This window comes from Mastomys coucha, unplaced genomic scaffold, assembly GCF_008632895.1.
Source record: "Mastomys coucha isolate ucsf_1 unplaced genomic scaffold, UCSF_Mcou_1 pScaffold16, whole genome shotgun sequence".
Classification (NCBI taxonomy): domain Eukaryota; kingdom Metazoa; phylum Chordata; class Mammalia; order Rodentia; family Muridae; genus Mastomys; species Mastomys coucha.
Window position 1 is genome coordinate 54575922 of NW_022196898.1, and position 25012 is coordinate 54600933.

Here is a 25012-nt window from a genome sequence, read left to right on the forward strand (position 1 = left end):
AAAAAAAGAAAGAAAAGAAAAGAAAAAGAAAAAGAAAAAGAAAAAGATTGTATCTTGTTATGTTTATCTAGGTCAGTTGGCTTGAATACTTGCACACATACTTCCTTGTCTCAGCCTCTAAAAAGCTAAGACTACAGGTGTATGCCGTTATGCCCAGTTGATAAATACAGTGTTTAGTTTGAGATGTTTTCAGTGAAATCAAAAGACTCTAGTTTAGGTGAGAGATGTAATTTTACTTAAAGCAAAGTCTGAAACTAGAAAATAGGAAGTATTTAAAAGGATTAAATATGAAGAGAAAAAGAAAAGAATAAAGAATCTCCTGAGGAACCCATCATTACTGAATAAGTAGACTATAACACAAGAAGATTAACAACAAAACAAAGTGAGGATAATATTGCTTGACGGAACTACAACGACAGTGGCAACAAACCAACCAGACCAAGAGGAATACTGTGGTCTTCAGGTTTAAAACTATCCAGAAAGCAATATGAAGTTCCCAGAAACAGTGCACTATGGGAACTTATAATGTGATCTGGGAATCTCAGGTATCTTAACAATAGAAGTAGTCAGCTGCCCTCCCCACTCCCTTTTGTTGACAAGACCCAGTTTATTCTGCCTTGGCAGAGTAATCCTGAGAGCAGTAGATTCTGCCTTATAATGGGGAAATACAGCATAAAGCCTTATAATAAAAGAAGGTACTAAGGCAAAAGGTAGAAAAAGCTAAAAGTAGCATAGACAGGAAGAACACTCTTGCACTGTATTCAGTCATGTCACATACAAAGCAGGGTCTCTCTCTCTCTCTCTCTCTATTTATATATATGTATATATACATATATATAATAAAGATGTATATATAACAAATATTAACAAAAATTATCTCAACTGCTTGCAACTTTTTGTATGGAGTCAGGCCTATCTCCAACAAGGTATGCAGAAAATCTTTCCTTACTACAGAAGAAAAAAATACATATATATATGCATATATATGTATATTTTTTATTTTTATATACTTTTATATAATATATTTTTATATTATATATACATATATATGTGTGATATATATACTATATATATATATCAATTCCAAAAACTTTAATGTCACTTATATGTCTAAAATCCCTGTCAAGCATGTATCTCCATTTTTAGTTTTAAAAAAAAGTTAAGTAAATTTCCAAAAAATCTCCAAAGAATAATCAGAGATATAATTTAAGCAACTGAAGTGTCATGCTACATCAATGTCTAAATAATGTTTAAAAGCAAACAACTATGGTGTTACTTTATACTGAAAGACAGACTATCAATCATCACGACACCTACCTCTATAGTAGTTAATTTCTTTACTCTCTCCTTCCCCCTCATATTCTAAGATAGGATCTCACTGTGCATGCCCAGGCTGGCCTACAATTTGCTAGTGGTCCAAGCTGACCTGGAACTTTCAACGCTCCAGTCTCAGCCTCCTGAGTACTAGTATTATAGGCATGTGTCATCACATATGGCTATAGTAGCCAATTTTTCCATAATTAAACTGAATGATACATTTTTTTTTTATATTTGACAATCTATAGTCAGCTCCTATGGAAATCTTCTTGAAAGAGAAATAAAAGTTCCATTTTCATTTTGTTGGTTCAATCTGTTTTATTCTCATATTGTTTCTTATTTTGTTATGGCAATACACAGAGGGTACTAGCCTATTTTAGCCCTAAATAGCTACAAGCAACTGATCCTAAGGGTTTTAAGTTTAAGCATTTGGCAGGACTAGCTGACAAACTGATACTTTCCTTTAAAGTTTTTCCCCTCATGACCTAATTACTTTTAACCTTTTATGGGTTCATTAAAAAAAAATACAGTTGAAAAATTGTTTCTGATCTAGTCATTATGTAAACCATACATTTCAAAAAAGTAGCAAGTTTTTGAACAGTTCAATCTGGCAACATTGTCTCTCTGTACAGCTACTAGTAACAGCACTGTAAATGTGAATTCAGGCACAAGCACCCCTGACATACTGATGACTGCTTTACTTTTAACCCATGCCAACAGCCAGAGAAGTTGCTGACACTGCTCCAGGTCATCTCCACCTTTCCTTCTTCAATCCCATGGGCGAGCACCTAAGTGCTAATGAGAAAACAGCAGACCATAGGTTTCTGAATTTTACCAAATGAAAAGCTAAAGCATGCCAAAGGAGCAGACAGCAGCAAATGGAAACTTAGAAGATGAAGAAAAAAGTGTGTGAGTGGAAATTTGGAACACATTACAAATATTAACAAAAGTTATCTCAACTGCTTGCAATTTTTTGTGTGGAGTCAGGCCTATGTCCAACAAGGTATGCAGAAAATCTTTTCTTACTACTGAAGAAATTAAAATCATAACAAAATAAAAGTTAAGAATAACCCAGCAAAGTAAAAGTTATTGCTGATAGCCTATAAGCACACCAGTCAAGGTAGTGTTTATGAAAGGAAAGTTCTAAGTTTCAAATGTGCCTACTGTACAAGACAGGCATGGTCAAACTCCCACGCCCAGCAGATACAAAAACCCAGCAAGCAGTAACACCACACAGCATGACAGACACTATACAGAAAATAAAGTGCTGAGACAGAAAAGAGTTGAAAGAACACATTTTAAATAGGGGTGGAAGTCACCGAAGAAGGAACTTTTCTACCCATCTCAGAAGAAAAGAGGGAACTAGGTATTTTAAGAGCAGGATAAAGAACAGTACAAGAAGTGGAGAATGAGACAGTAGAGTGTGTCTTATTTGAGTACCTAGGAAATCACAAAGGCATAACAAAAGTAAATCAGATAGGAAAATAAAGTGTGAAGCATCACTGACGGCAGGGGTTCACAGGCTGTGCTTAAGCATTGAGATTCTACTTAGATTGAATGGAAAATCACCCATGCGCTTGTAACAAAGCCTACAATTTTAGAGCACAGCCTGTTAACTGAGCACAGGGTTTCATAATTATCAAAGTAATTCTAAACTGAAAAAAAAAAAAATTGGCTGCCTGTGGAAATTCAGTTTACAGTATTGACCGCTGTGGTAACCTTTCCACTTGGACTCGGTAAACACCCCCTCCTGCTACAACCTGACTCTAGTGCTCTACTTTCCTGTGGCCCTTATCTTACTCTGAAGGCTTTCTGTTTGTAGTAGAGCTTTATTCCGTCTTTACCCCCATCAGTGCTCTTTGTGGGCCCATTCCTGTCTTGTTAACATTCTTTCCCCCCACAATCTCATACCATCGTTGACATGAAAAAGAAAATCAGTATTTACTGAGTATGATTCTTCTATTGTTTAATGAGCATTTGATTGTTCTAGACCTAGAAAGATATCTCAGTCTACACTCTCAAGAAATGCAAAAGAGTGTTTGAGTGGGGGTGAAGGAGTCTTGTCCTCAACTAAGTGATAGTATGTGCCACCAATAAACTTTTTGGAGGCATAAAGGGGCCATTACTTGACAAAATTATTTTCCCATTAGGCATGGATATATATGTTTGACAAAGAAATAACAGTTAATGAATTCATTTACTAAAATCCATCAATTTGTAAGTTTTCAAGTCTCCACATAAAGAACACAGAGTAACCAGTGTCTGACTGACCTTATTCCTGTCATGGATGGGACGGAGGGGGACATCTGATAAATATCACATTTAAAACAAAAACAGAAACAGAAAACTCAACTGCTGAGCAGACCATAAAGTAAACTTACACAATATTCAACCTATGTGAAATTCTAGAACTTCCCTTCTGCCCCACCCCCATGGCCCCCACCCATGTGCAAGGGTTCCAGGTTTTTATCAACACTGATTCAGCAAGTATGTTTACAAGCTTTTCAATGGGATCCAGTAGTATACAGCTTTCTGACCTCTGCCACTACTAAAGTAAAAATACTAATAGCTGAGACTATTAGGGAAGGGACCATAGAAGAAAAGAGAAAGAAAACAGGAGCAAGAAAAAAAATTAATAGGATCAGAGGATACATAAAACATGTTTGTATGTGTGTGGGGGGGGAGCTTTTTCTGTACTTAGAAGCAGACAGTACTGAGTAACACAGCTTAGATCTGGTGTTTTGCTGAAGTGAAATTGTGTGTTCCTTTAAGGGGGAAATAACTTTGGAGGAGGAGGGACCAAAAACCTGGAGCTGTATTCGTTTTTTTATGTTTTTTTTTTTTTTTTAAACAGCTGCATGGCCCTCAAAATGAACACCACCAGCATTTCTAGCCAGTTTAAAGAGCAAAATATGGCTGAGTGGTGGTGTATATCTTTGATCCCAGCACTAAGGAGGTAGAAAGAAGCAGGTGGATCCCTGAGTTGGCAGGGATCTGGCCTACACAGCAAGTTCCAGAATAGCCAAGGATACATTCAACCAACCAACCAAAAAATAAAAGAAAAGAAACAGAAAAAAAAAGAAAAAAGAAAAAAGAAAAACATATAGCTTAGAAAGAAAGTGCTAGGCAATAAAATGTAATTGGTAATATGAGAGTCAGATTTACCTAATTCATTTCTTACAAGGAAGTGTTGTGTTGTAATGGCTAGCTGTACAGGGACTTCAGTTATTCTCAGCATAGACTAACTATGTAGCAAAATGCTTTTAAAGCTTCAAATCTCATCGAATGCCAATAGTTTTAAATTGTCTTATACAGTTTCCTTGTGTTTGAGCCAGTCAATTCAAAACACACATATCTGAACACATCCCTGACAGTTCTAAAGTAGAAAGGAAATATTCTAACAACTTACAAATAAAGTCCCTATACTCGTTGAAAATTTGCCTACTGCTGCAAAAGAGGTTGCCTAGTGAGTTAAAGAGTTTTAGCAAAGCCATATATTCAACAGCAATGATACAACATGGCATAAACTGGTATCAAAATGCCAAGCACCGAACTGGAAAACTCAAACTCGGTAAAATGTAAAGCTTGAGGTTCAGCCAAGCATTCCTGGGAATACGGGCAAACCCCAGCAATCTCCTTCTAAGAACGCGACTGAAATAAAACTCTAGCTGGCAATCTCTGAGCCTGTCAATATGGGTTGAAATTTCTAGAAAAGTTGCCCAACAAGAAGCGTGGCCCAAGCCAGGAAACATCACTACCGCCTCCCAAAAGGACAGCAAAGACCGCACAAGATGCTGCATGGTTCGTGGACTTGGCAACACCGGGCCAGGAGGGTGTGGACCCGACAGGCAAGGTCGGTTCCGCGAAGCCAGCGCCCTAGCCCTCGGCTCACCGGGGGTTAGCCTGGGGTGCTCCCTCCCACGACCACGGCTCGCATACCGCGCAGGCGCCCCTCCACCTCCGACTCCAGAGCCTCCGGGACGGCCAGCGTCGCCCCTCGCCGTCCCCACAACCCCGCGCGCGAGGCCACCCAGTGCCAGCAAGGACGGCGTTCCCCTTCAGCTAGTCCGTCCGCGGCTACCCAGTTACGTCTAGCCCAGAGCCTCCTGCCCTCGCTCCGCTCTTCCCGGGACAAAAACGCCCCGCCACGTCCGCGACATCCCCGCCCCTTCCCTAGGCCGGGCCCCCGCAGCCTTACCCCGAACCCAACAAGCACAAGCCTAGAAATAGCAACTCCGACTCCAGGCGACTGAGTGACTGATAGGCGGCAGCCCGTTCACGACACTTTCACGATTGCCGTAAAGAGGGGGACTCGGAAAAGGCTGCGGCGCGCCTCCGAGCTCCTCGGGAGCGCGCCCCGGGGCTCCGCCCAGACTCCTACGGTGAGCCTGTTCTGCACTTTGAGGCTGGAGCTGACCGGTCCGGGACAGGAAAGGTGAGTGGGAGGGGGGAAATGGCTGGCTTGGCCCCCAGCGGGTTTTCTAGTTGGGTGCTGTGTCGGAGGGTGGTCCGCAAGCCGAGAGCGAGGGCGCCACGCAAGTCCCCCTTAGTCCCACGGGCGCGCTAGCCACGCGAACCGCGGCAGCTTCACCTGGTTCCGTGAGCTTCGTGACACTCACGACCGGAGTCTCGGGCCAGCTCCGGGAACCCAGGGATCACGGGAGGTGACAACTAGGCTGAGAGGTCCCCGCCTCCTACTTTTTCTCTCTTTGGTACCTCTACCACCACCTTGTCCCAAGCGATGCCTCGTGCCAAGCTTGGTGTCCCTTATATTTTCCTGGTGCCAGGGACAGCGAAACTCTTGTACTACTAGGGGTATTTGCAGGGGGTCGTTTTTGTAGAATCCACTAAGGAAACCTTTGCTCTAATACCCTTTGTCATCCCTGCGCCCTTATTTCTACTTGGTTGGGGCTGGGGAAGTTCAAAACTGAGGCCAGTGGTGACCTTGTGTTTACACAGAGCTCAGTCTCCACCCCATGATTGTGTTTCAGGGAGTGGTCCTTAGTTGAAAGGAAATTACAAGTCCTGTGAATTCTAAATGCCTGCGTTCCTTTGAAAAGCACTGAGACGGGAATAAGTTCTCCAGCTTTCCCAATTTTAGTTTATAAAGAAGTACCCAAATGCAACAAATTTGTGCTGCGTTCTCAAATTTTAATTTATCCACTGTATAACTAGATGCTTTGAGATTAGCCATTGGAAAATGTTAACATTTGTCAAGAGACCATACTAGAATTTAGGAAAATAGTCATTGTTATGCTTTGTTTGTGGCCTGATGTTTCTGCATGCCTCTGAAAAAAGTCTAGGGCCACCTGTTCATTCACTTGGAACATCCAGAGTTTACACTTTTATTATTCTTTAGTTGTTACCACTTAGAAGAGACAACATAAAAAAAAAAAGTTCACTTTATTACCAGTGGTTTTTAAATGCTTATGAAAAAAAAGGTAACTGGATTTCTGACTCATGAGGCTTCAACATAAGCAGAGAAGATGGGGAAGAGATACAAAACGATTTGTTAACCATTCTTGCTGTTGTGTAAAGTTTTCTTATATATTTTTAAGTAATTTTAAAGCTTTCTTTTTTTGGTTCTGGAAGTTGAACTTAAGGCCTCTTGTTTGCTATGCAAACACTCTTTAAAAGGGTTCTTGAATGCTTTGACCCATAAAATAGTTAAACATTACACTTCTAATCCAGTTGGTCTGAAGTTGCTCTCATACTTTACTTTTTAGAGAGGAAGGTGCTGGACAGTTGTTAGTCTTCCATGTTGTTACTCATCCTGTCTACTTTGGTTTCCCAGTTGTCTCTGAAAGACTCTTTTTTGTTTGTTTGGTTGGTTTTTGTTTTTGTTTTATTATTTTCTTTATTTACATGTCATATGATTTCTCCTTTCCCAGTTTCCCCTCCAACAAACAAACAAACAAGAACAAATCCCTGTTGGCTCCCTTGCCACCCTACCCTCTCCCACTTATTGGCCCTGGCATTCCCCTACACTGGGGCACAGAACCTTCACAGGACCAAGGGCCTCTCCTCCCATTGATGATCGACTTTGCAATCCTCTACTATACACATGCTGCCAGAACAATCAGTTCCACCATGTATAGTCCTTGGTTGGTGGTTGAGTCCCTGGGAGCTCTGAGGGTACTAGTTAGTTCATATTGTTGTTCGTCCTAAGGGGCTGCAAACCCTATAGCTCCTTGGGTCCTTTCTCTAACTCCTTCACTGGGGACCCTGTACTCAGTTCGATGGATGGCTGTGAGCCTCTACATCTGTATTAGTCAGGCACTGTCAGAGCCTCTCAGGAGATAGCTATATTAGGCTGACTTGTCCTACCTTCCGTCTCTGCAACTCCTTCCGTGGGTATTTTGTTCCCCCTTTTAAGAAGGAATGAAATGTCCACATTTTGTCTTCCTAACGAAGGAGTTCTTTTTTGTTTTATTTGTTTGTTTTGTTTTGGTTTGGTTTGGTTTTGGTTTTTCGAGACAGGGTTTCTCTGTGTAGCCCTGGCTGTCCTGGAACTCACTCTGTAGAACAGGCTGGACTCGAACTCAGAAATCCACCTGCCTCTGCCTCTCAAGTGCTGGGATTAAAGGCGTGCACCACCACTGCCCAGCTTCTAAAAGACTCTTAAGGGTATTTTAAACCCTGCCTTGCTTCTAAGCAGTCAGTTTAAAAAGCTAGAATCTTCAAATCCTAAACATATACAAGTATATCATACCTCAAAAAAAATTCATACATATGAATTGTTATAGTATTTTATACTTATATTTCAAATAGAATACTGTATCTCAGAAATTTGAAATTTCCCTGAAACCCAATAATTAGAAAGTGTTAATTATGGAATTTTTTAAAAAAGATAATGTTCAGAGGTTAGAGAAATGTGTCTGCTGTGCCAAACAATAAGAAAATTAACTTTCTACAATGAAAACTTTTTAAAAATTGTGGGTGGTAGGTCACTATTATAAAAAATCTCAAGCATCAGGTCCTTAAAGGAATGCTACATTCTAGTGTTCAGGTCACTGGTACTGTCAGTTCATTGGCTAATATTTGTAAGCTTCTTAAAAATCATGTGGTTGAATTGATAACATATCTTTTTTGTATATAGATTTCGGGATTTGAAAAGGGAACTGGTTTGGGCAGTTCTGAAGATTCATATTTTGAGAACTTATAACACAGGTAGTTTATCTTTCATGTTGTAAAAAGGAACACGTATTTACCTACCAGTTATGAAGGAACCTAACATCTATTATCTCATTTAGTATTTGAATAAACCTCACTGAAACAGCTAGTCTTTTAGAAGGTTTAACAAATGTGAGATGGCTCAGCATGTGAGATATTTGCTATCAACAAACGCTGATGACCTGAGTTCATTCCTGGGACACATGTAGTGGAAAAAGAAAACTGATTCCTGGGCATGTATACCCCCACCACCACTCCCACCCCCACCCCACCCTTACCCCTACCTCCCATACATATAAAATATAAATAAATGTAATCTAAAAATATTAGGCAATATTAAAGGCTACTACTGATTGTCTATCACCAATATGTTAGGATCTTTCCTCTCTGTCTGACAAGTACTATTGATTGTTTATCACCAGTATATTAGGGTCTTTCCTTGCTGTCACTATAACTTCTATAACAAGTCTCTAACAGAGTCTACTAGAACTTTTCCATGATTAAAAAAAAAAAATCCAGTATTTTGTCTAGTTGCTAGCCACTAGACTGGATCTGAGCATTTGAATAGTGGTGACTACAACATAGGAAGTGAAATTTGAAGTTTAAGTGCTGAGATTAAAGGTGTGTGCCAGCACTACCTGACAATATTTGCATTTTTTTAAAGGAAGAACTGGCTCAGATAAATTTTGAAGCTTGCCCAAGATCACACACTTGTACTTTTAAGAAGATTTTGTGAAGGGAAATGCTTGATAGTTTGGAAATGCAGGTTAAATGGATGGAGGGGAAGAAAAGCAGTTCAACCAGGAATGGAGAATCTGAACAAGAGTGGTTACCCTATACAGTAGGTAGAAGAGAGGAAGGAATGACTTACAGAAGTAGGATTGCCATCATTTTGTGGTAGCGTGTGAGCATTTTGGGGGAGACCTGCTCTGCAAGAGTTACTGTGATGTCCAAGAATCTGAGGAAAATGATAACACTGTTTACTGAAATAGAAAATTCAACCGATTACTGGAGTTAGGATGATTTGGTGTCAGTTTTTTGCTTATTCAACCAGTACTGAGTGACGATGGGTGAGTCCCTGTCTTTGCAGTTGGTGAAGTAGCATCTCATTCGGTTCACTTACCTTCCTAAATGTTCATACTGTAGAAGTAAAAAGCTGTAGATGTGCAAGTCCAGTCTTCTCAGGAACTGCTTACTTCATGCAGAGAGCTTAGGAATGGTTGTATGTAGAAGATAGCCTTTCTGCTGTGTGTGTGTGTGTGTCTGTCTGTCTGTCTGTGTCTGAGTGTCTGTCTGTAAATATTGGTGTATATGTATGCCTGTGGTTGTTGAGAACAGAGGACAGCCTCAGTGTCATATACCTTTCTGAAAGATAGAATGACTCAGTGGCCTGGAATTTGCAATGTGGAGGAGACTGATTAGTGAGCATCAGGAATATTCCTGTCTCTTCCTCCTCAGTGTTAGGGTTACAAGCACTCTGTCACACCTACCTTTTATTTACATAGGCTCCGAGTTACACTGAACTATCCTTCCAGCTCTCTGCTGCATTTTTGATATTAAAGATTTAGAAGTAAACAATAAAATGGAGAGGAGGCTTTCCTACTAGTAGTGGGATGAACAAAATGTTTCGAGCATACCTTTTACCCAAACACCTAAATGCTGAATAGGTCACATTAGCCTTTTAAAAGCAAAACCCATTTTCTGTGAAAGAAAGGGGAGTTCCTCAGCCAGACATGGTGGCTCATGCCTGTAATCCAAGAACTTAGAGGTAAGACAGGAGGATTTTAAGTTTGAGATACCTCAGACAGTAGTATGTTCCAGGCCAGCCATAACTAAATGGTAAAACCAGATCTCAACCTTCCATATCCTCCCAAAACTGAGGGAAGTCCTCAAGGCTGAAAAGTCAGACAAGAAACTGAAGCAAGAGAGATAATCTAGCTGTTGCCTTCTTTGGAAGCATTTAGCTTATAGCAAAAAAGACCAGTGAAGGACTAGGAATAGAATCCTACCTCCTATTAGAACAGGAAGGGAGGATTCATACCTTGATCTCCTGGTTCCATGTTCGAGATAGTGTTTTTACAGTTTATGCAAAAAGTATCACAGTTTCAGTGAGTAATATTTTCATAAGCTAAAAAGCAAACATTTTCTCTGAACTACCTTTTCTCAAAATGTTAAGATCTCAAGACTCTATACACATTCTATGAATGGAGGGCCAGAAAAATCTCTCCCTCTTAGCCCTCTTAAATATGTCTGTTTTCTCCCCGTATCCAGGTGGTGGAATAAAGATACCATCAGGAACTAGAATCTGTATGAAGTCTTCCATCACTGATTCAAGGTTCACACTCACAGTCTACATGCTCTGAGAAACTAGAAACCCATATTAACGGGAAATTGGTCCAGGTTAGTAAGTCAGTCATATTCCTTCTCCTCCCCTCCCCCTGTGTGTATGGATGCACATGTAGGTTCCTGTTCAGATGTACCATGCTACACATGTGAAGGTCAGAGAACAACTTTTTTTTGCCATATGGATAAAACAATTCTTTGGCATACATATAGTCTTGTCATTTATGAAAGATCATAGCAAATTTGAATGCTAATAAGGTAAATGTACTTTTCTAGTTATACATTAAAGTTTAAATCACTGAAAATTTGACACTCTAGGGCAATGGTTCTCAGCGTGAGTCTCAACCCCTTTGGGGCAAAAGGACTCTTTCACAGGAGTCACCTAAGATCATTGGAAAACAAAAATATTTACATTATGATTCATAGCAGTAAGCAATAAAAATAATTTTATGGTTAAGGGTCACCACAACATGAGGAACTGTCTTAAAGGGTCATAGCATTAGGAAGATTGACGACCACTGCTCTAGGGCAAAGAACATCCTCCATGTTTCTCAGAGTTGATTATCTTTTATCCTAATATGCTGCTTTGCCTAGATATGTAGTATAAAGTAGGAGAAGGTACATTTAAGACCATTTCTTTTCCTAATTTTTTTCCTAGTCCCAAACTGAAATCATTTAATGAAGGATGTGTGTGTGTGTGTGTGTAATCAAATATTCTAACAATTCAATCAAGATATACCACTCTGATTCTTAATTAAACCCCATTATGCTTCTTAAGGAACAGAAAACATTGTATTAACACTAAAAACTGATTTCTAACACACAATAACTTTGAATGTGAGCTGAGGTGTTTCAGACAGTATTCATTGATGAGTGCATGGTGCAAAGTGTACCTTGTATGGTCAGAGCCACGGTTGTACAGAAATTGTGCAATATAAGCCCAGATAAACACCCTCACATATTTCTGGATTTGTTACACTGTTGAGTTTGGATTACTTTCTGATTGTATGTCTAGAAATCATTTCCTCTTACTTTTATTCCTATTATTTTTCATAAACCCACATTCAGTTACATGACCCACAGTGTAAGAAGCTAGACTTTAGAATACTTTCAGATTTAATGATCACACAAATACAAGCTCATAATTGGAACCCATAAAACATATTCAAGGGGCCTGGGACGGTAGTTCAGTTTATAGAGTACTTAGCATGCAGGAAAGCCTGCAGGCGTGGAGCCCATGCTACCATATAGTCGAATTCTTCAGATATTTTCAGTTCACTGAGCATCTTGGGGCCCAGACAGCTCGGTTTTGTACCGTCCACATACATATTACTCACAGGCAGGCCCAACAAGTAGTTCTCTCTGTGTGGGGAAGTAAAGAAAGGTTTCTTGAAATAGCAGAGCAGCTACGCCTCAGTCATGAGAACTCTGGTGTCATGCAAATACTCCTCTACTTCCCCTTTGCCATCAACATCACCTTTTATTATCTATCTATCTATCTATCTATCTATCTATCTATCTATCTATCTATCTACTTTCCATTGCTCTTCAGGCTACTATAAATCACACAGTGGAAGCCAGTGTTCTTGACCTGAGTTACAAGCGGCATGCCTTTCTTTTCATCCTGTTTCTGACTGCAGTGTTTCCAGTCATTGGTCTGGATAAAGGAACTTAAACTATGATCACAGTTAACCCTATGATAGTCTCATTATCGTGGTTTTCCTGCATTTTTACATTTTGAAGCCCTACATCCTTTGCAGTCTTTTCCCTACCATCTATAGTCACAACTCAACCTCCGTGGATCCTGTAACCTCCGTGGATCCTGTAACCTCCGTGGATCCTGTCTTTTTGAGTAGCTGGTATGGCTTAGGTGGTAGGTGACTTATCTAATACACCAGAGACCCTGGGTTTGATCCTCAGAACCATATTAACCAGGTATGATGTGGTACACACTTGGAACCCCAACAGTTAAGTGGCCAGCCTGGCATGCTTTGTTTCAAAGACAGACAGGAGAAAAACAGAGCAGAATATGTGGGAGGAGCACAGGGAGGCGCAGAGGCAGGCTGGCTGAGACTGAGTTGGAAGAGTCACTGACCTCAGGATTTCAAGGTTTTAAGATCATCTTGGCAGACAGAGTTTTAAAAAAAAATAATCTGGCTCCAAACACCACATTTCTTATTTACCACGAAGGCCTGGGTGAGAGGGTGTGGTCCAGAGAGTCTGACCACTAAAACTATGACTCTGCTGTTGAGTACACCACAAACTGACATACCCACTTGCCTTCTGTAGCTCAAAGGCCTTACCCTCCCCATCTAGGTAGCTCTTGTGCTGGCCTTGATGCCAAGGATTACAAGTATCCTGCACCACATCTTTTGCTCATCTGATTTGTGTCTTTTGAATTTTGAAAGAAACTACATTACAGAGACATGAAAATGTCAATCCTCTCATCTTTTCTCCTAAGGATGGTTAGACCTTACACTTCCCAGGCAGCTCATCAGCATATAAGAAGATACTTGCCAGTCCAGAGAGTGCAAAGCTTGTAGTAGCTCCCCTTCTCCACCAGGAAAAAGAAGACCACATTCACTGATCTGTCAAATTGTATATTGGGAATATTAGGGGCAAATACCAGCTGTATTGGAAATATAAGGATTTTTTATTATCTGAATGATACACCATAACAGCTGTCTCACTGATTTACATTATTGTAATATAGACATGACTTAACTGGTATGAGTGTGTGTGTGTGTGTGTGTGTTTATGTGTGAAATGATGAGATAGAAAGCAAGTTTCTGGCCTTGGCCAGTAAGTGAGTCTTAGTTCTAAACAGTGAAGAGGTGGTGCAGGGAGGGTGTGGGGAGGATGCTCAGAGGGTAAGATTATGAGTGCCGGGAGTGGGTGGCTAACACAGAGCGGAAAAACTTACCGGTTACTGTTTCTCATTTGCTTTCTCTGCTTCAGAAGACCTGTCTGAAATGTGGTGGTTTCAGCAAGGCCTCAGTTTCCTTCCATCGGTCCTTGTAATTTGGACATTTGCTACCTTCATATTCTCATATATCACTGCAATAACACTCCACCATGTTGACCCTGCACTGCCTTATATCAGGTCAGTGAAGTATGTTGGTTATATAGAGGTAACCCCCACCTTCAGTACTAGGGGCTGAACAAAAGCCCAGGTAAGTGCTACTTTCCCCAGACAGTCTTTAGGAATAATTCATAGTTTACGCTGAATCTGGCATTTTAATTTTCATTTGAAAATTTAAGTTTTTTACTGCTATTATAGCAAAGGAAACATAAAATAGAACTTGGAGTTGATTCTTCCTATAAAATAGAAAAATCTGGGACTCTGGGATAAGAGTCAGTTAGTTAATAGATTCTAATCTCTTAGTGTCTTGTCTTCTAAATAAATGCTTGAGCTTGCCTCAGAACCTGGAATTAGAATTACTTTCCTTGTAAATTAAAAAAAAAAATTCTGTAAACAATAGTAATGGTAGGAAAACCTAGTAGTATTGGCAAATGTTTATTAGTTTATTATGTAACAAGGTAATGCTCTAAGTTTTCTTCATGCCTTAGATAATCAAATCCTTGCACCAGCCATGTGTAGAGAAATGTATGCTCATTTAAGAAGACAGGATCTGTAGTAATCTTTCTGTTACTCTGATATATATCTAAAATAAGCAACATATATCCTTATATGGTGGCTGTTCTGCCTTACACTTGTAGTGGTTTCAGATCGGGATTAATTGGCCCTATTGCTTTGAGCCTGGGATGAAGCATATATGATGGCAGTAGTACGTAGCCAACAAAGCACTCACCTCGTGACCTGAAAGCTAAAGCAAGCAGGGAAGGCCAGGGCTTTGTAATTCCCTGTAAGTGCACTTACCCAATAACTTAACGACCTCTTCTAGGCCTCACATCTCAAAGAGCCCACAACTACCTCTAATGCTTCCCTATAGGCTAAACCTCCAATACATTCAGTATCTAAATCACAGAAGGAGTAAGGTCCCGGAATAGTATGTTATTTGCTCAGTGGTACAGCTCAGCAAGTGGTGAACCAAGATTTGTATCTGCAGTTTTCCTCTAGGGACTGTGTTCTTATTCTTCATGACTTACTGGCTAGAGATTTCTGACAAAATAAGTATCAACAGTTATATTTTTGAAATTTCCAAATTACTAACAATTAAATTATGGGTAATCAGTCACATGTACTGTGTTCCTTAACACTTTTAAACTTTATTCTTCTGAGTGTTCAACCTGCACTGTATATGTACCACATGCATGCTTGGTCCCCTTGGAGACCAGATAAGAGCATCCAAGACCCTGGAACTGGAGTTACGGGGGGTGGTAAGCAGCTGTCGGGTCCTTTGTAAGAGCAGCAAGTGCTGTAACTGCTGAGCCATCTTTCCAACTTCTCCAACCCCATGTCTTTCAACCACAGAAGCAGGAGTAATTATTCCAACAAACTTTAACAAAACGATACTGCTCACAAACAGGAAGTCATTAGGGCTGACTCAGGCAGTAAGAATTTGCACCCAACCAGTGGACAGAAACTGCTGACCCCTGTGGTTGAATTACGGGAAAGCTGGAAGAAGCTGAGGAGGAGGGAGATCCTGTAGGAGGACCAGCAGCCTAAATTAACCCAGACCCCCGAGATCTCTCAAACACTGGGCCACCAAACAGGCAGCATATACCAGCTGATATGAGGCCCCCAACACATATACAGCTGAGGACTGCTGGGTCTAGGTTTAGTCAGAGAAGATGTACCTAACCCTCAAGAGACTAGAGGCCCCGGGGAGTTTAGAGCTCTGGTAGGGTGAGGCATGAGAACATCCTCATGGAGACAGGTGTGGGGAGGAGGTATGGGATGTAGAACAGTTGGAGGGTGGATCAGGAGGGGAATAAAATCTGGAGTTTTAAATAAATAAACAAACAAACAAACAAACAAATAAAAGCTGCTTCCTGTTGCAGAGGACCTATGTTTGGTCCAGTACCCACAGAGTGGCTCTCAACTCCCTGTAACTCCAGATCCAGGAGACTTGATGCCTTCTTCTGGCTCACACAGGCACACACACATAGTCATACATTAAAATTGAGCAAATCGTTAAAAATAAAGTAAAAGTCCCTTCACTCCTGAAATTTGTTCTTGCCTCTGAAGGTGATAGGCGATTTAATGGCTTTCCTTTCAGAATTTGTTTTGTCATCTATGGTTTTAAAGGATTCTTTCCCCTTTGTTTTTGTCACAATTAATATATTTTACTTAGTAATTTTCAGTTTTAAACATAATAAGTAATACCCCTCTGGCTATTAGAAATGATGTGATAATAAAGACCACATTGTATAACTTTACATACTTTACTGAAATGTCGGTAAATTGTCTATGTGGTATTACTGAATAGACAAGGTAAGACTTTTAGTTTGACTCTGCCAGGTATGTTTATGCATTCACAAAGAGAATATGAAAAAACTAATAATTATGAGTGGATTCTAAGATACTAAAGTTCCAAAACATTTTTATAATGAAAGGGGAACTAGATAGGGAGAGGAAGAGTTAGAGGAGTTAAATGGACTTAGAGGTAGTGAAGCCACCATCAGTGAGCACAACCCAGTTGTCAGTCCCTGTGCTCTCAGCCATATGACCCTGCCTAGAATATAGCCCAAACCTTTGAAACACCGTCCTAGAGACACCGAACCAATTGCTTTTTTACTTTTGTCCTTGTCTAAATAGTATCTTTTATTTTGTGTTTGTTGCAATTGTTATGTTTCCTCATTTACTATCCTTCTGATAGGTAACCTTTCTAACACAGAAAATAGCTAACTCTTAAAAAGTGATAAACCAGAAGGTTTAGTTGAGTCACTAAAACTGTCAGATGAAGCTCTGACAAGTAAGTGTGCTTCAGAAGGGGTACCATGTGGCCATGGTTTCTGTAATGAATTCCACACAAAAGTCATACACAAATTGGGGTGCACTAGGAGATGTTTATAAACCCCCTAATTTTTGTAATTTTAAGTGTTCACTTCCGGTAATAATTTGACAAATGATCACCCTTGTATTATACATAGCTCAAGGAGCCAGACAATTCCTTGTATCTCTGTGAAAAGGTGCATATTTAAATTTGATGTGAGCCTGTCAACCATTTTTATTTCCCCTTCTGACAACTTGTCAACTTACATTGCAGAGATTCCTGTAACTTAGGAGTTACTAAGTGTCTTTTGAGTGTTTCAGTTCTCTGCTGGTCTCATCTGTGGTCTTTCCAGGCACTCTGGACACTTCCCCCACCCCCATCTCCTTCTGCTTTTATTTTTGTAATGATAACCCTGAGCTCTTTCTCTGACACCAGGATATTTAATTTGTAGCATTATACTTCTCTTATTCTTTGATTTCTTTGATATGCAAGATATGTAATTACTTAAACTAAATATTCTGCCAAAGAATTTTTTTTCAGTTTGTAAGTGCTATCTAAATAGTTACAGTCCCAAAGGATATAAAGAAATGCAAGCTTTACCTCAAAACTGAATGTATAAGTCATGGTGCTTCAGGTGGGGTGCCAGCCACTGGGCTATAAGAAAATACTCTGAACAGAGAAAAGGAAACGTAAGTCCAGTGAAGAGGAGCCCACACAATGGGAGAAAATCTTTGCCAGCTATATATCTGATAGAAGATTAATATCCAAACTATGTGAAGAACTCACAAAATAAACAGCCAAGAATGATCCAATTAAAAATAGGCTGTGGATCTGAACAGAATTCAAAAGAAGAAGTAAAAGTGGATAAGAAATTTCTCAAAAGGTACTTAACATCCTTAGCAATTAGAGAAATGCAAATTAAAACTCCTTCAAGATTTCATCATATACCAGTCAGATGGCTATGATCAACTGACAGCAAATGCTAGCAGGGATCTAGGGAGAGGAGAACCTGCTTTTACTGTTGATAGGATTGCAGAAGACTGCAGCTACTCTGGATATCAGTGTTTAGAATTCTTACAAAGCTAAAATACATCTATATGATCCAGCTATACCATTCCATGGACAATTTCCCAAAGGATTTGACATCACCCTCCATATATATTTGCTCAAACATATTCACTGATTAGACTATTCATAATAACTAGGAAATTGAACCAACCTAATCTCCTTCAATTGAGGAATGAATAACAAAATAATAATACAAATATACTATAAAATATTATTAAGCTGTAATGATATTATAAAATGTTAAGGTAAATGGATTGATCTGGAAAAGGTTATATTGAGTTTGGTACCCTAGACCCTGAAAAAATGTTCCACGTTCTCTCTCATTTGCAATATCTACCTCCAAACACTAAGGATGTTAAAAAGAGCCATATTGAATTATACTATTTCATGTTTACATGAATATATATATATATATATATATATATACACACATATATATACACATATACTTGTATATATGTATATAGTTTAAATGAAAATTTGACACGGGGTGATAGAATTCTCCCTGCAACAGCCATAGAGAAACTAGCAAAAGCCCAAGTACTAGGCATGAGAAACTTCTTTTGCTTGTTGGTGAGGCTAAATGTACTAATGTACTAGTGGTAACCTCTTGGCAAGATCCCACCCAACCAAATTTCCAGTTTATGAAAAGGAATTAAAAGTTGAAGGCAGAATGTAGTGATACATGTCTTTGATCACAGCACTCAGAATGAAGAGGCTAGCAATCTCTGAGTTTGAGGTCAACCTAATCTACGGAGGGACTTCCAGGACAGCCAAGCTTAGACAGTACAGGAAACCATCAAAACCAGGAAGCTGGTGAAAATGTATTTGAAAAAGTGGAACAATATTCCAGCCCCAGAAAGCAGCAGAATTGGGCAGCTTTGGCCACATGGTTCAAGCTTTAGAGTCAAGGATACAAGAAAGGAGCTATGGAATCTTCCTCCATGATTAAGGAAAGCCACTGAGGCCAGGTGTATGTTCGAGCTGTCCCTGAATGGAGGTCCAGTAGCCATTGTATGATGCTATGAAGGTGAAGAATAGATTGCCTTTGAGACTCTAAGATGTTGGAGATGCCAGAGCTGCTAACAGAGAGTGAAACCAGCCCAAGAGAAAGAACTTTTACAGTCAACAAAGCTGAAAGAAGTCATGGAGTTGCAGTGTGTGGAGTTTGCCCAGCTGGGATTTCAGTCTCCTTTCAGGCTATTATGTCCTCAGTATGCTCCTTTTCTCCCTTTGGAAAGGTATATCCTGTGCCATTGTATAATGGAATTATGTGTTCTACTTTTTGATTTTACAAGGGATTATAGTTAAGACATTGTACAAATCTCAGAAGAGACTTTGAACTTTGGATTTTTAAACAATTTTGATACTGTAATAGACTATAGGGACATTTACAGTTGGACCAAATGCATTTTTTAATATGATATACTATAAGCTTATGGGGCCCAGGGAGTGGAATGTGGTAGTTTGAGTGAAAATGGCCACGTTAGACTCAGGGAGTGGCACTGGTGGTCTTGTTAGAGGAAGTATGTCACTGGGAGTGGGCATTAAGATTTCAGAAGCTCAAGCCAGCCCAGTGTCATTCTTTCTTCCTGCTACCTGCCCATACAGATGTAGAACTCTCAGCTCCTACCATTAACGATAATGGACTAAAACTCTGACCTGTAAGCCAACCCCAATTAAATGTTTTCCTTTGTAAAAGTTGCCTTGGTACTTAGGATGAACAACAATATGAACTAACTAGTACCCTCAGAGCTCCCAGGGACTCAACCACCAACCAAGGGCTATACATGGTGGGACTGATTGTTCTGGCAGCACGTGTATAGTAGAGGATTGCAAAGTCAATCATCAATGGGAGGAGAGGCCCTTGGCCCTGTGAAGATTCTGTGCCCCAGTGTAGGGGAATGCCAAGGCCAATAAGTGGGAGAGAGTGGGGTGGCAAGCTCGGGGAGTGGGGAGGCAACAGGGGTTTGTTCTTGCTGTTTTTGTTTGTTTGTTTGTTTGTTTGTTGGAGGGGAAACTGGGAAAGGAGAAATCATATGACATGTAAATAAAGAAAATATCTAATAAAAAATATTATGAAAAAAAAAAGTTGCCTTGGTAATGATGTCTCTTCAGAGCAATAGAAACCCTAAGACAATAACTGATGAGTGGTGTTTGATAAGTATTTTTAATGATCAGTTGATGGACATGTGTTAATTGAAGTACAGGCAGTCAACAGCAGGTTCCAAGAGATGAGCTATGAAAGGGCCAGTGCTGCTTACGAAATATTCTGGTGAAGTTCATACACTGATATTTTTATGGGCTTAATTTTGGGTAAATGCACAACATACTGTTAATATATCAAGGATAATCTCTTTTAAGTTGGTTTTTGTTGATTTCTGTGGAAATGAAAAAATCTGATATGAGAAGAAAGAAGTAGGCAAATACTTATAAACTCAAATTTTGTTCTCTCTCTATATATAATTATACATGTGTGTGTATGTATATATGTACATATGTATAATTATATATAGATCATATATATATATATATGTATCAATTATATAATTGAGTTGAGTTGAGGGGCTTTGGAAGGATAAAGGGTCTGAAAATAGTTCCTGTTATGGTAGGGTATCTGGTGTGAGAACCATACATACTTTCTCTTTGTCTTTCAGTGACACTGGGACAATACCTCCTGAAAGATGCCTCTTTGGAGTAATGCTAAATATTGCTGCAGTTTTAGGTAAGGAATGGAAGTAGGAGTGGTTTTAGCATACAAAATGAATAGTCAAATTGCTGATTTCTTCTTTAAATACTGCATCACTATTTATTTTCTAGTTATACTTGAGAATATGTTGTTATTAAACTATAGATTTTAATTATGTTCCTAAAAGAAGAAAAGGAAAAAGAAAGAAAGAAAACACTGGGCTCTATTGCTGCCTCCCAAAGGGGTAGGGTGGGGAAGCTCAAGTAGAAATGCCAATTTATAGAAAGACACTCTGAAGAAATATTTATATGGCTGTAATAGACTTCTTATGTAAACAGAAGTTGCAAGGACAACCAAACATTCCTTGGAGCCTTAGGTAAATTTCTTAAACAATTAGTGTAAAATCAAGAATTGAAGGTAAAACTGACCACAACTAAATTCTTTCATTATAAACAGTTTAAAAGTGTAAGAGTAGAAATGGAATTGTGTTTTTGGTTAATAATTTCATGCCACACAACTTACCATACTGTATTATGTTCAAGCTCCTTTTTTTGTGTGTGAGCCTGACTTTTGTTAGTTTAATAAAATATTTGATAAAAAATTAAATATGATCCCATAAAATAATTTCATCCATCAACTCAATGCATGTTATTTGCTTGCATCAAAAAGAGAAAGTAAGGCTAGCAAGATGGTGCTGGGAGTAATAATACTTGCTTACTGAGCCAGAAGACCTTGAATTTAATCCTCAGAACCCATACTGGGGAAGAGGGGCCAGCTCCCAAAAGCTGCTTAGTGATTTACACACACTCCTTCCTCCCTCTCCCCACCCCCACACACACATATACACACAAATAATTTATAAATAAGTGAATGTAAAAGAACATTGAAAAATTAGAAGTTAGAAAAAATAATTTATAAACATGTTTTCTATTTATACTCTTCGAAATGTGTACAAAACACATATCTATCATTTTTATTATACTTCTAAGTTGTCTAGTAATAACTCTTCAGTAGAAAGTTTGATTTGACCCTTCTTTGAAACATGAGTATGTAAAGCAGGAGCTGGTTTCTTTTGTAAATGGCTTCTGTGTGTACTTGAGCCAACTGCGCTAACATGAAATAAAACAATACAGGAATGAGGAGGGGAGACTTTGTTGGTCTTTCCTATGTGTGGCCCATTCAGGTTCTACTGTTCACTTTGATGCTGACCCTAAAAATATTGTGGGTTTATTCTAATAAGGGTATCATGAGAGCTTTCTTCAGAAGACATCAAAGTTATTGTATAAGTTTTATAGTAAGTAGTTGTAGAGATGAGGATCATGGAAGGTAAATGGCTTACTCTGCCAAACAAGGATTCAAGTAGTTCTCTGGTGTGACTATAAAAAGTTCTTCAAAATCTATAGGTTTTTTTTTTCTCTTTTCTTTTGTTCTTCTTTTTGCATTCAAAGTTGATGTTAAAAAGCCAGTTTGTGTTTCTGGGTAGTGACTGACCTTTGTGAAAACTTCGCAGACAGGTTATTCTCTTGGTTACTCGTTATTTTGTTGTTTTTCAAATTCTCTCTTCCCAGGCATTGCTACCATCTATGTTCGTTACAAGCAAGTTCATGCACTGAACCCTGAAGAGAACCTTATCATCAAATTAAACAAGGCTGGCCTTGTACTTGGGATACTAAGTTGTTTAGGACTTTGTCTTGTGGCAAATTTCCAGGTTTGTTTTTTAACCCAGTGAGGGTTATCTTTCTGAAATGTTTGTGTATCTGTAGAAAGCTGAGGTCCTCAGTCACATGCTTCTCTTGTCTCTGCAGCCTACAGAACTCAGCTGTATTATGTGAGCCTTGTAGAGACAGCTGCTGTCACTATTAGAAAAATTCATATTTGGTGATCTAAAAAACATAAATCGTAAGAACTGTTTCTCAGGTACTTAGAACAGGTACTTACAGACTTCATTATATACTAATTGGAGGTTACTTCAAGGTCAGACAGAACTGATATACAGAATAAGTAGTAGATTATAGATCTAAATTTTATTTTGTTTGTAATATGCCTGATGAATCATAATCATTTACCTTGTGTTCTTGTTTATAATCAGGGATTCCTATACCTGTGATAGGATGGGAGAATCTGCTCCTTTTCTAGCTCTTTCTTTAAAAACCATAAAGGCTGGTCATCATCTATCTGTATCATGCTTTAGGGTATAACTGTCTTCCTGATCCTCCTGGCTAACACAGCAAAAAAAGATAAAAAAAATCACACCTCATTCTTAAAAATTTTAACCTATTTGAAAATTATTATTAAGTAGCATTTATTAAAGAATGGCTTAGAAAGACTTTCTTGAAGACTATCTTTATAACTAAAAGGATGCCTGCTACAGGATTCTTTTAGTAGGGAAGAGAAATTGTTCTCAACTTTGAAAAAGTAGGGAAAAAGATTATGTATAGCCAAAAACCATAGTGAGCCTCAGTGGATGGAAAACTCCTAATAGAAAACATGAAGGTAAGAAGTTATACTGGCTGTTATTTAAGATATTTAGGTTGATTTAGGCAGGATTCTTTCTGAAGTTAGACAATGTGGAGATGAACCTTGAACCCCAGAAGTCAGGCCCAGTTGGCAAGAGCTCAGAGGAACCTAGGTAGAGTTTAGTCAAGGACAAAGCCTTGCTCACCCTGAAGTGAATCATCATTTAATTAATTTTCATTTGCTATAAGTGTGCAATGGGAGTTGTCAGGATGACTGCAAAAGAAAGAAAAAAAGGGGGGGGTGTAGTTTTGCTGAGCACGCATGTCAAGAAACACAATGTCCTGTGCCATGGAGAGAGAACAAAAATTGTGCAGGGCAGCTAGTTAGCTGTGAATGTTATAAATTGAACTCTACTTTCCCTAGTCAGCTTCTATAGTTCAGTATTAAAAATGTTCCAGATAATTTTAGGGGATTGATATAGATTCTTTGCTATATTGCATACTACTTAATTAATTCATGCAATCTCTCATTTATTTAGGATTTGTTGAGAGACTTCAAAGGTTCTAAGAAGGTTGGTAAAAAAGGTCTCTTATATGGTCCTTGTTTTCAAAGGAAAGTGCAATAGTTATAATTGTATGGTATTTGAAACTTTAATGTACACTAAATACCATTGTACAGTATGTATGTAATATTCAACAAAATGAATGATAGGTAGTAAGGGTCTTCGGTGCCACTTAGAAAATGTTTCCCTTGTGGGAGAATTATCCTTCAGGAGACTTGGAAGGATTAGTAAGTGGGGAAATATGGATTACCTTTCTAGGGTTATCATTTGAAGATGTCATGAAATGGATAGCTTCAAGAAGAAGCAATGCCAAAGGCAAAAGGATCAGTAGGGCTGGTTCTCTTCCATGCTAGCCTATAGTGCTAGCTGGTCCAGAGCTTTTGTAAATCATCCCAAGGATCTTCAGTAACATTAAGCTCTGTTCCTAGTATCTAAAATTATGAAACTAGATATAATAATTTGATATATATTTGTTTTTGTGAGTTTTTTTCTTTTTTTTTATTAGATATTTTCTTTATTTACATGTCATATGATATCTTCTTTCCAAGTTTCCCCTCTGAAAAAAAATGAAAATAAACAAAAACAAAAACAAACCCCTGTTCCTCCCCAGTCCCCCGGCTCACCACCCCATCCTCTTCTGCGTACTGGCCCTGGCATTCCCCTACACTGGGGCTAGAACTTTCACAGGGCCAAGGGCCTCTCCTCCCATTGATGACTGACTTGGCCATCTTTTGCTATACATATACTGCTGGAGCCATTAGTCCAACCATGTGTACTCTTTGGTTGGTGGTTGAGTCCCTGGGAGCTCTGAGAGTACTAGTTAGTTCATATTGTTTGTCCTAAGGGGCTGCAAACCCTTCAGCTCCTTGGGTCCTTTCTCTAGCTCCTTCATTGGGGACCCTGTGCTTAGTCCAATGGATGGCTGTGAGCCTCTACTTCTGTATTAGTCAGATACTGTCAGAGCCTCTCAGGAGACAGCTATATCAGGCTCCTGTCAGCCAGCATTTGCTGGCATCCACAATAGTGTCTAGATTTGATGATTGAATATGGGAAGGATTCCCAGGTGGAGCAGATTGTCCTTCCTTCAGTCTCTTCCATAGTTAGTCCCTGCAACTCCTTCCATAGGTATTTTGTTCCCTCTTTTAAGAAGGAATGAAGTATCCATACTTTGGTGTTCCTTCTTGTGTTTCTTGTGATTTGTGGATTATACTTTGTGTATTCCGATCTTCTGGGCTAATATCCACTTATCAGAGATAAGTGATCCATACCATGTGAGTTCTTTTGTGACTGGGTTACCTCACTCAAGATGATATTCTCTAGATCCATCCATTTCCCCAAGAATTTCATAAATTCATCATTTTTAACAGCTGAGTAGTACTCCATGTATAGATGTACCACATTTTCTGTATACATTCCTCTGTTGAGGGACAGCTGGGTTGTTTCCAGTTTCTGGCTATTATAAATAAAGCTACTATGAACATAGTGGAGCATGTGTCCTTATTA

General features: G+C 39.1%; 3 protein-coding genes across 8 annotated transcripts in view; 1 reads left to right on the plus strand and 2 right to left on the minus strand.

Moving 5' to 3' along the window:
• Cept1 (choline/ethanolamine phosphotransferase 1) overlaps positions 1-5621 on the minus strand; it is a 43760-nt gene extending 38139 nt beyond the window's left edge. Inside the window, exon 1 of the mRNA XM_031374640.1 lies at positions 5516-5621. The gene's annotated coding sequence lies outside the window, so the exon portion shown is untranslated. The remainder of the gene's footprint in view (positions 1-5515) is intronic.
• Positions 5582-25012, plus strand: part of Dram2 (DNA damage regulated autophagy modulator 2) — a 30755-nt gene continuing 11324 nt past the window's right edge. The window contains exons 1-7 of one of the 6 annotated variants that reach the window (XM_031375104.1): positions 5588-5752; positions 8417-8487; positions 10762-10890; positions 13792-13936; positions 20459-20526; positions 22059-22198; positions 23486-23518. In XM_031375104.1, the coding sequence (XP_031230964.1) occupies positions 13806-13936; positions 20459-20526; positions 22059-22198; positions 23486-23518 (372 nt within the window). In that variant the 5' untranslated portion in view covers positions 5588-5752; positions 8417-8487; positions 10762-10890; positions 13792-13805. Of the gene's footprint in view, positions 5753-8416; positions 8488-10761; positions 10891-13791; positions 13937-20458; positions 20527-22058; positions 22199-23485; positions 23519-25012 lie in introns of all 6 variants that reach the window. The other 5 variants (XM_031375105.1, XM_031375103.1, XM_031375107.1 and 2 more) reach the window with 5 other exon arrangements.
• On the minus strand, positions 12021-12561 carry Nmral1 (NmrA like redox sensor 1). The gene is given in 3 exon segments (XM_031374641.1): positions 12021-12195; positions 12369-12519; positions 12522-12561. Coding segments are annotated over 3 exon segments (366 nt in total).